Consider the following 11,663-nt stretch of genomic DNA (forward strand, 5'->3'; position numbering starts at 1 on the left):
AATATTTACAAACGAAGCCACTGACAACAGATTCATCTCCAAAATATACAAGCACTCAATATCAAAACACACAAACAACCCAGTCCAAAAATGGGCAGAAGACCTAAATAGACATTTCTCCAGAGAAGATATACAGATTGTCAACAAACACATGAAAGGATGCTCAATATCACTAATCATTAGAGAAATGCAAATCAAAACTACAATGAGGTTTCACCTCACACCAGTCAGAATGGTCATCAAAAAATCTACAAACAATAAATGCTGGAGAGGGTGTGGAGAAAAGGGAACCCTCTTGCACTGTTGGTGGGAATGTAAATTGATACAGCCACTGTGGAGAACACCATGGAGGTTCCTTAAAAATCTAAAAACAGAACTACCATATGACCCAGCAATCCCACTACTGGGCATATACCCTGAGGAGACCATAATTCAAAAAGAGTCATGTACCAAAATGTTCACTGCAGCTCTATTTACAATAGCCAGGACATGGAAGTAACCTAAGTGTCCACTGACAGATGAATGGATGAAGAAGATGTGGCACATATATACAGTGGAATATTATTCAGCCATAAAAAGAAATGAAACTGAGTTATTTGTAGTGAGGTGGACGTACCTAGAGACTGTCATACAGAGTGAAGCAAGTCTTGAAGAGAAAAACAAATACCGTATGCTAACACATATATCTGGAATCTTAAAAAAAAAAAAAAAAGTGGTTCTGATGAATGGACTTGAGGACATGAGGAGGGGGAAGGGTAAGCTGGGACAAAGTGCAAGAGTGGAATGGACATAGATACACTACCAAATGTAAAATAGATAGCTAGTGGGAAGCAGCCGCATAGCACAGGGACATCAGCTCGGTGCTTTGTGACCACCTAGAGGGGGGGATAGGGAGAGTGGGAGGGAGATGCAAGAGGGAGGAGATATGGGGATATATGTACATGTATAACTGATTTACTTTGTTATACAGCAGAAACTAACACACCATTGTAAAGGAATTATACTCCAATAAAGATGTTAAAAAAAAAACAACTCAAAAAAAATAAATAAATAAAGGCAACTTGAGTAAACTGGGAGATACTGAATAAAAATTTTTAAATTATTAATATGGAGAACTGCTGGTCCCTAAAGTACTACTCTGTAATAATCCATGGGTAATAAACTACTTAATAAGAAAATCAGAGTTCCTTCTTAAATACTCCCATGTCTCTTTTACACTGATAAGACGCAAAACAACATATTCCATATGTAATTGATATAAAGGATGAAAAAGGTATAAAATTAAATCTCTGATTAGAATTTGTAAAAATAACTTTTCCTTTATGTAGAGAAAGATGCTTATAAACGTTTTCCACTCTTTATTCTGGCTATTTTACCGTTTTATGTATAGAGACTTAATGCTTTACTTTTCAGGGCCTGCATTTCACACGCTCACAGTAGCTGAGAAAACACACTACCTTGCCCCTATCAGTGACAAGTGGCCTGAAATGAAGCCACCCTTCCTTGGCAGCATCGCTGAAAACCTCTGAGGAAGAATCTTTCCGGGATCCAGAATCTTCTGATGACTTTTGGCTGTCTGTGATCTATAGAAAAGGCCAAAGAAAACATAGCAAATGTCAGCTTTTTTCTTTATAAGTATTTGCATGTTGAAATTGTTTTGCTGAAAAAGACTTTTACTAAATCTTCGAAATGAAAGGCTATTTTTGAAAAACCCTAACTTTATCAATTACATTAGAAAAATTTCTGGTTTTGCTTTTTAAAAAAATGGGTATCCATCATTTTTAAAGTCCCCTGAAGGAATTTTTTTAACCACTAAAAAATAATAGAAATAGTATAATTTACCTACTCTCAAGAGCTCACATTTTAGTGGGAAAAGGCAAAGAAGAAAGAAAAATAAAACAAGAAAATGATCAGATTGTGATTAGTGCCATTCGGAGAATGAAACAGGGAGATGCAATAAGGAACAACAGAGCAGCAGCTATTAACTGGTGGTGCTGAGGTGAGACCTCTCTGCAGAAAGAACATGTGAGATGAAATTTGGAGAAAACATTTTAAAAAGAGGCAACCACGAAAGATCAGGGGAAAGAAAAATTCAGGGAGAATATATAGCTACTGAATGTACGTTCATTGTTATCATTTTTTTTTTGGCCACATCAAGGCATGTGGGATCTTAGCTCCCCAACCAGGGATTGAACCCGTGACCCCTGCAATGGAAGCGCAGAGTCCTAACCAATGGACCCTGAGGGCATTCCCTCACTGTTATCATTTTAAATGTTCACTTTTCCACGGAAGTAAGAGAAACAGCTAGTTATAGATTGTTCAGGGTACTTCAGGCTGTGGCAGGAGTGTGTGGGAGGCCATGAAGTGATGAATCAGAGGAGTAACATCATCTGATCATACAGCTGAAAGGTTGCTCTGCTTGCTACCTGGAGAACGGATTTGAAAGGGACAACCATGAAAGGAGGTGGTACTGTGGGAATCCAGGTGAGGGACGGTGGCAGCTGGGACTAAAGTAGCGAAAGTGAAGACAGAGAGGAAGGTATAGGTTCAGGGTATGTTCTGGAGGTAGAGCGGACGGTACTTGAAAGGGAAAAGAAAAAACAAGCTTCATTCCTAGACCTGGTGCTTGAACAAGTGGGTAAATTGAAACGGACTTAGACAGATGAGGGAAAAGGAGGGATACACATGTCTGGGGGGGTCGGTCCCTGAGGTCTACTTAGTCATGGAAACCTTGAACTGCTTGTTAAACGTCCAAATGGTGATGGTGCAGGGCAAGAGCCCACATGAGCCTCAGTTTGGGGAAGAGGTCAAGGCTGGCAATATACACTCGGGGAGATCTCTGGGTAGGAGCACCAAGGAAATGACGGTAGGTGGAGAGGAAAGGGGAGTCAGAACCAGCTCTAGACTTTCCAACATTTTAAATATTACACAGAGGCAGAAATGGAAACCAGCAGAAGAAGGTGTTTCAGGAAGTAAGTGGGAAATTACGCTGGATACTCCTGAAAGGTCAAGTAAGTGAAAAACCCAAGCAGCCAGTTGTTCTGGAACCTGAGTGTCACTGGTAACCTTGGCCTGAACAGTGTCATTCTGATGCGTGTGGCGTGAGAAAGACGTGATGTGGGAAAGTAGAAACTACCAACAATTTTTTTCCCAAAGAATTTTGCTATGAAAAATGGAAGAGTAAATCGGAGCAGTAAACAGAGGGGGACGTGGATTCGAGGAAGGTTTTTCTTTTAAATACAGGAAATCACAGAACATGCTTCTATGTGATGGTGACTGAGCCAATGGAAAGAGTGATTATGCAGAAGAGACAGGGGTCTTGAGAAAGTGAAAAGTGATGGAATCCAAAGCAGAAACCTGGGTGTTTGTGCTTAATAGGATAATGTGCCACGTAAAAAGATACTTATTAAGATAAGAGTAAGGAAGGCAGAAAGTGTGGGTATAAATGAAGGTCCTGGTATTTTTGGAGAAGGTAAAATAAGGAAATTCCTGTCTAACAGCTTTTATTGTTTCACTGAGGGAAAGGCATGAGGGAAGGATAGACAAGAGAGGACAGGGCGGATCGTATTGGGGGGAATTGGGGGGAGGCAGGAAATAATAATGTTGAGGATAGAAAAAAAAAAAACATACTGCTGGGCAGTTAAATATTTGTCCGTAAACTTACAAAATAAGAAAAATCAGCACAATGTGTGTAAACTGCTGTATATTTGATGAATATGTTTAGAAATCACAACTTAGAGTGATATTTTCCAAATGCACTTGAAAGTTATAGAATAGGAGGTTATGATATTTAAATATGAAATACCTAACGGATAAAAGAAATAATTCTCTATGAAGAGCTAAAGTAAATTCAGGTAAATAGAAACATTTATCATTTACCGATATTTTAAAAATACTGAATACCTACCTTGATTCCCTTCAGGCTAGATACATGCTTAAAGGACCTGTTGGAAAAGAAGTCTATCAATATTTGCAGTAAATGCATAAAAATACCTTAAAGATGTAAAAGTAGTTTGACTATTACAACTACCCTTTCATTAATAAGCTGACATTTCATCGTTACCATGTTAAATGATCAGAGTTTGATGCAAATGAGGAAAAACAGCTAGTTTTATAAGTACCTAAACTTTATAAGTACTTAAACTTTCTATTCCATGATAGAAGTTTTCTTAAACTGTAAGTTAAAACCATCTCTGAATAAAAGGTGAGATTTTCTTATCCTTTTTTTTTTTGTATCAAGGAAAAAGCTACTCAGACTGAACATTGGCTGTTATGTTATTATTTACCCACAGGTGTGATGCTCTATTAAGGATTTCCACACTGTCAATAATGACTGGTCAGTGGTCACCATCAGCGGTCAGATAGAGACAGGCACTTCCACACTTGTCCAGCTTGTGGACACGGCGGCAGCAAGTGCATTGTCAGGGCTGGTCATGGCCGCCACTCTTCCCTCTGACCATATTCTGGATGTTTCAGTACAGAGAACAGCAGCTGACACTGAATAAGCTTAGGGCTTCAGAGGACAGGTCCACATTAATTATTCAAAAACAATTTAACCTTATGGGACAAAGTTGTTTTCTTGTTGTTTTAATTCAAAGTTCATTAAGGAACTTAGGATTTTAAGGTGTGATCGAAGATGGCGCTGTCCTCTCCTCTCAGAGCCCCCCACCCCCCAACAAGGCAACCAGAAATAGATACGCAAACTCATCTTCAACAACATCAGGAGACGCCTGTAATCTGAACTACAGCATATGAAGAAGTGGGGTTAAATGCAGTGAAGTAAAAAGTGGATACGGGGAGAGAGGGCGCCAGTGCTTACACGTCTCCAACAAAACTGCAGAGCACTGTTTTCTGAGAGATCAAAACCAAGCTTTCCTTGTTGGAACAACAGGAAAGGGGGTACCAGTGACAGGAGCCTCACTGATCACCATGGGGCATCAGGGGAGGTGAGGATGAAGGAGGAAACACACGGTCCTGCCATCTTTGCAGGAAGCACTGTGTAGCTGGGGTAAGGTGAAGGCGACTCTGAAATGTGGCTGTTTACTGATACCTTTTAATGAGGGAGAGTAAAGGCTAAAACGGCTCACACATCCCACTCTGCATCATTAGAAAAATCCCTGCTAGCCACTGCCACTGCCCTTGGCCACACCTCACACAGACTCCCCTCAGGCAGCTGGTTCAGGAGGAATAAGTTGGAAAGCAACTGACAATAGATATTAAAGTAAAAAATACACATACCCTTTGATGTAACAATCCTTTTTCCAACTGTACTCACATATATGCTAAATGAACTATGTACAAATATAGGCACCGAAGGATTATTTGTTGTAGCATAAGATTTGATCAACCTAAACGTCTGTTAGAATACAGAACACCAGTTAAATATATTATGGTATAACTACTCAGTGGAAAATTAAACAATCATGAAAAAGAATAAGCCAGGCATACATGCACTGAATGCTCTCCAAGACCAGTGTGTAGCGCACCTATCATCTGTTTATACAAACAATCAGCACACAGACGTATACAAGCGTACGTAAACGCGTGTATGGCTTTATGCACAGAACAGCTCTGGAATTATACAAAAGAAAATGATGGCACAGTTATGTCTGAGAGTAGAACTGGGTGACTGAAGGCCTAAAGCAGAAGTAATTATTTAATATATATATTTTTATATGTATTTTTGTATTATGTTTGTGTATTACTGATTTTTAAACATTAATTTTTTTAAAAATTCAATTGAATGTATTATCATGTCACAACTTTGATTTTTTTTTTTTTCGGTACGCAGGCCTCTCACTGTTGTGGCCTCTCCCATTGCGGAGCACAGGCTCCGGACGCGCAGGCTCAGCGGCCATGGCTCACGGGCCCAGCCGCTCCGCGGCATGTGGGATCTTCCCAGACCGGGGCACGAACCCGTGTCCCCTGCATTGGCAGACGGACTCTCAACCACTGCGCCACCAGGAAAGCCCGCAACTTTGCTTTTTTATTTGCATTTCTAATGTCATAAAGTTAGAAAATATAAAAGACATCAGTAAATTCAGTATTTACATGTCAAGGCCATACTGAGCAGCCACTAACAAGTATTTAAGATAACACGCTTGAGACTTACAGTTTTGCATCTTCTCTGTAATCATCCAGGCCCTCATCGTATGATTTTGATCGTTCTGTCTTTGAGCTGGGCTGGGCATCCAGGCTGGGAGGTCCAACAGATTCTGCAATCAAAACCCAACATTTACACATGTGCACGTGGTTTCCAGATTCTTTTTAAATGGCGAGGAGATCAGGGGGTGTCACAGTATTTTAAATGGAAAACTGAGAACATAAGACAGTTCACATAACCGCTCCTTGAAACGTACCCTGGTCATGAGAGAGCTGACGTCGAATTAAAGGAGCTGACGTTGTGAGGCTGGGAGGGGCCGCTGCTATGGAGGGTACCTGGGAGGTGGAAGCAGAGATGACCGCAGAGGCGGGGATGTGTGGGATATCGTGATCGATGCTGGGGCTAGTAGGCTCATCTGTAAGGTGAGAGGAAATAGGTATCGTCAGTAATGATAAAATAATACAACAGTGATCAGTATTCATTATTGAAAGAACCACCGGGAATGTGTCACAGTTACTTGGCTGCATGTCTACAGGTTCATGGGTCAGACAAGTTAACCAGAGGTTGCAAGATTTCATGGCTTTGTGTGTACGTGAGAGGCGCATGTGTATGAAAGATGACCCAGCTTGCCAGCTGACAAATGCTGGAAGTACTAATTTCAAGGAATCCAACATTTACCTTAAAAGAAATTAATAACTATTAGGCACCGATGTCACAAATCCATCTTCGGACGATTTATTTTAGCACACAGAATAAGCCAGCTGTTAGGAATGGGAAGACCGAGCAGGGGAGGGGGCCAAGGACTTGTCTTGCTGGACTTCGTGGAAGCCACTTAATTCCTCAGGGTATTAAATTCATTCCCTATAAAGAAATTGGACTAGGATTATCAGGGTCACTTCTAGCTCAAGGGGACTACAACAATAAATCCACAAAAGGGATAAAAGTATCTGTTTAATTTATGTAAGAATATGAAATACTCTGGGGCTTTCATAAGCCAAGGATTTTTTAGGGGGCTTTTGAGGTTTGCATTTATTTTAAAAACTGACAGATCTGGCTGAGAGTGTAGTTACTATTGGATCTCTTTTCAACACTAAAGGAACTAGCTGAAAATCCAGAAAGTCTGCTTTAGGGATACAATTCTATAATTTTTATAAGTGTGAAGTTTAAAAAATTTTTATTTCCCTAAGGAAATAAGCATAGTATTCTATAAGGTGTGCTACAGATCAATTTGAAATATTTTGGGATAAAAGCCAACTACCAAAAGGAAGATAAATGAACATCTAAAATTATTCTGTGGTGAGCAGTTTCGTTAAACTTGGAACACAGAAATTTATCTAGTAAGAAGATGCCAATTCAAACTTGGGGAATCTGAGCTAAGAAGAGGGAATATTAAATGCAGAATTATTATTTAGTCACCCAATCACCCAGTCCCAGCCCTTTTGGGTAAATTTCAGATAGCTAAACTTACCTACAGAGACACTGTAATCAAGCTATATCCTACAAAACTTCTAAATTGGTTTAAAATGCCAGGGCCAGCATGGCTGCACCAATCAAATTCAATTTTAGTTAGGCTAATCCTAATTAAGTACACACATACTGGCCAACTTTAGGGTGAGAAGAACAAGAAGTAGTAAAAGTACGGCAAAAAAGAGGGGAGAAGGAATTTGAGAGGAACTCGATGCGGGTAATACAGCTGGTTTCTTTATATTAATAGTTATGAGTAGTAAAAAGAAAGATAGAAAATCAGGATTGGAGAATACACCTTAATACCTGCTGCTATAGAACAAATTACTTAGGAACTCATTACTCGTTTTGTGTTTACTTGTGAAAGATGTTGAAATTTATTTTCAGGACTTACTATGAAGCTTTACAAGAGCATGTATGTGTGGGAGTGGCCATAAACGAATTACTGCTAATGACCGATATTCCTAATTTTAAAAAAAAGTCGTTTATTTTCTTCATTTTTCTAAGTCTTTGTGACCCCAAAGGAATATTAGATATTAAATGTGTAACGAAATGTTGGAAAATTTTCCTTCTGCAAGACGTTTCGTTAGCTCTGTATTACACAGATAACTAAGTAAATAAATTGGCTCCATTCTGTGATATTTTGGGAATAAAGCCAAGGCACCTATTTACTTACTTACTTATTTATTTTGCATTGGTTATAATGTTTTCAAGTAACAAAAATAACTATTAAATTCACAGACTATTAAAGACCCTGTAGTGTGATGATACAACAGCAAGCCTTAATTCTTTGCTTTTCTTCCTTTTAATTTAAATGTTCCATAAAATAGCATAGAGTATAGACCAACATTCTCCAAAGTGTGTTTTATGGTATACTAAACTGAAATACTCTAAATGAAAGAAAGGATTCATGGTCAAATACTTCTAAGACAAATTGTACTACATCCTGTCTAGAAAATTCACGACATATAGGAGCATGTTAATGATGCTGAGAGTTCTATGGTGAAGACAGACAAAACTTGTTTAACTTTCAAAACCCAGCATTTCTCAATTTATTTGACCACTGATCTTTGTTTTTCCCCCTTTATCAAATGGAATTAGTGTTCCTAGAAAATACTTTGAGAAACATTGCAAATAGTCTCTTCTAGTCCATTTCAATGCTGAAGTCATCCCAGTAAAACACATATTTTTAAAAATAGCTAGATTGGGGCTTCCCTGGTGGCGCAGTGGTTGAGAGTCCGCCTGCCGATGCAGGGGACACGGGTTCGTGCCCCGGTCCGGGAGGATCCCACATGCTGCGGAGTGGCTGGGCCCGTGAGCCATGGCCGCTGAGCCTGTGCTCCGCAACGGGAGAGGCCGTAACAGTGAGAGGCCCGCGTACCGCAAAAAAAAAAAAGCTAGATTGGAAAGACAAATACCCATTGGTCAGATAAAACTCTGAAGCTCAATAATAAAAGGATTTCAATATTAAATTTTGGAACTTAAGAACACTTACATCCATAGACAGCATTTACATCTGAACAGTAAAATCAATACTGTGTTCATATCTCCGTTCTGTATTCTACCCTATTCCGCTGGTACTGTTCAAATGACATACCAGAGTAACCATATGCAATATATTAAAGTCCTGGGAGGCATACAGGAAATAAATGGATTATAAAGACACTTCTATGCTGGGGGACTTTTAAGTCATGATTCATAAAACAGAAGATGTCATTCAGTAGGAACTAAGGCGACTCTAATAAGTACTTAAAGTAGAATGTGATCAGAACAAATTAGTATTTTTATTTTTAATAAACAAACAAAATGGTCTATTTTAATAATTATTCTAAATCTTTATGTATATAGAATAGATTTTTGTTTTATATTTTAGCCAAACTTCTCTTTAAAAGCATAATTCACCTTTTGATTTATTCCTGTACCTAGAAATATTAACAGATATAACTAGCGAACTTATTATTACTCCAATATAATTTCATTATATTATTCTTACTAAGTAGGAAGAAAGTATAATGCCATTATTCTGGTAACACCTCACAGGCCTGGGAAATACAGCCATGGGTTGTAGGGCTTTGTATGTTTAAAAAAAAAATCATAAAATCATAATTTCTATAAAATATCTATCATTTCCATCTACAATGGAAATCTACTACTCTTTGAGGCCGGCCTTAAGGGTACAGATACAAATATGAGCACAATTTAGGTTGAGAGTCCCTGCAATGTTTACAACTTGAATACGCCACATTTATAAAATATAAGTTATGTGGGACTGTTTTAAAAAACTGATTCTGACAGTGTCACCTGACAGTGCAAGAGCTCAATGGCTTTAAAAAGTTTCTCTAGAAGAGAAAAAGTCTGAAACAGTACTGACAGAGAATACAATATATTACAAAATTATGGCAAACTCTTCCTGAACCTATGGGGTAACAGGTTGAGTGAGAGTATGGCCTTGGCCTCAAAGCAAGCCTTGCATCACACACCTCCAGAGGGCGCTGTTCACAACGCATTCTGTATAAATGGTGCCCTCTGGAGTTGTGCTCTGCAATGAGGCTGAATCAGGGAAGTCTCTATTGCATACTGACTGTGTGACTTTGGGGAAGTTATTTAACCTCTCAATAGCTTAAATTTCTCATTTATTAAATGAAGAGAATACGAAGGACATATATGATGATCCTGTTAGCATATGATATCTTAGAGCTGCATAGTAATTATGATGAAAATTTGTTTTGTTTTGCTACACATTTAACCATCAAATCAAAATTATCATTCACCTATTATTTCGACAAATATTGAGTGCCTTCTCTATGCCAGGCATGAAGGACACAGAAGTGAACAAAAGATCTAAAATCCTGGCTCTCACGTAGTTCATGTTTTAGCTCTGCAGAGAAACATGTAATAAACAAAAAATACAAATGCCAAGTGGAAACAAGTGGTATAAAGATAAATAAAGTAGCTTAAGGAGATAGAGAATGTCAGGTTCTGTGTGTATTTTAGATAGGCTGGTCTGGAAAGGCTGCTTTGATAAGGTAGTATCTGAGCAGAGGCCCAAATGTACTGAGAGCGCGCGAGTCTTGTGAATATCTCTGGAATGCACTCCAAGGCTTGGAACTGGTGCCAGGGCGCTGAAGCAGGGTGTGCTTGGCGCGTTTCAGGACTGCTAGGAGGCTGGCGTGTGTGAAGACAGCGTGCACAGGAAGACGGGAGGTAGGGGTGAGAGGTGGAGTAGGGTTGTGACCCAGATCACAGAGGGCCTTGTCCACCTCAGTCGGGTTCTGGGTTCTATTCTGAGTAACACGGGAAGTAAAAAAGGGTTCTGATCAGGAGTGAAATGATCCTATTTATATTTTTAAAAACACACTGGCTGCTTTGTGGATAATATACCTGGGGCATGTGAGCAGACTAAAGCCTCAGTCAACATGATAGGTGTTCTGGATCAGGGCACATGCTTGTAATTTAAGTAATTTCCCCCCATCTAGTCCAGGATTGATTCTAAGACAAAGTAATGTGACAACAAAGAGGTCTTTTCAGTTGGCCCACAAGTTAAAATTTACAAAGAAATAAGCTTTAGAAAGTAAAAAGCACTGTTTAAATGAAAGGTTGGTTACTAGCGGTCAAAGCGGTTCCAAATCAACAACTAAGCACAATCTGGTTTGCTGATGGGTCTCCTGACCCCACCCCAGGCTGTGGGGATTTGTCTCATTAAAATCAAAATGAAAGGGCTTCCCTGGTGGCGCAGTGGTTGAGAGTCCGCCTGCTGATGCAGGGGACGCGGGTTCGTGCCACGGAGTGGCTGGGCCTGTGAGCCATGGCCGCTGAGCCTGCGCGTCCGGAGCCTGTGCTCCGCAACAGGGGAGGCTGCAACAGTGAGAGGCCCGCGTACCGCAAAAAAAAAAAATTAAAAATGAGTACTGAGTATGTAAACTTTAAAAACAAAACAGGAAAATGGATACTAGAAATAATTTTTGAGAGTAAAAGCTTATGGCTCTGGTTTTAAAAGAGTGTAGAAAATGTGGAACAAGTGTTTTAAGATCACAGTGTAAAACTCCTGTACCTGTTGAACTAGAAATACTTTGCTGAAAAGATGTGTTAATTATGT

General features: G+C 39.4%; 1 protein-coding gene across 5 annotated transcripts in view; it reads right to left on the reverse strand.

Moving 5' to 3' along the window:
• The window catches only part of ARHGAP21 (Rho GTPase activating protein 21), a 128,412-nt gene that overhangs the window by 22,410 nt on the left and 94,339 nt on the right, over positions 1 to 11,663 (reverse strand). For all 5 annotated transcript variants that reach the window (XM_060006215.1, XM_060006214.1, XM_060006213.1 and 2 more), the window contains 4 exons: positions 6,360 to 6,518; positions 6,113 to 6,215; positions 3,908 to 3,944; positions 1,458 to 1,583 (listed from right to left, as the gene is read on the reverse strand). In XM_060006215.1, the coding sequence (XP_059862198.1) occupies positions 1,458 to 1,583; positions 3,908 to 3,944; positions 6,113 to 6,215; positions 6,360 to 6,518 (425 nt within the window). The remainder of the gene's footprint in view (positions 1 to 1,457; positions 1,584 to 3,907; positions 3,945 to 6,112; positions 6,216 to 6,359; positions 6,519 to 11,663) is intronic.

This window comes from Delphinus delphis, chromosome 2, assembly GCF_949987515.2.
Source record: "Delphinus delphis chromosome 2, mDelDel1.2, whole genome shotgun sequence".
In the NCBI taxonomy this organism is placed as follows: domain Eukaryota; kingdom Metazoa; phylum Chordata; class Mammalia; order Artiodactyla; family Delphinidae; genus Delphinus; species Delphinus delphis.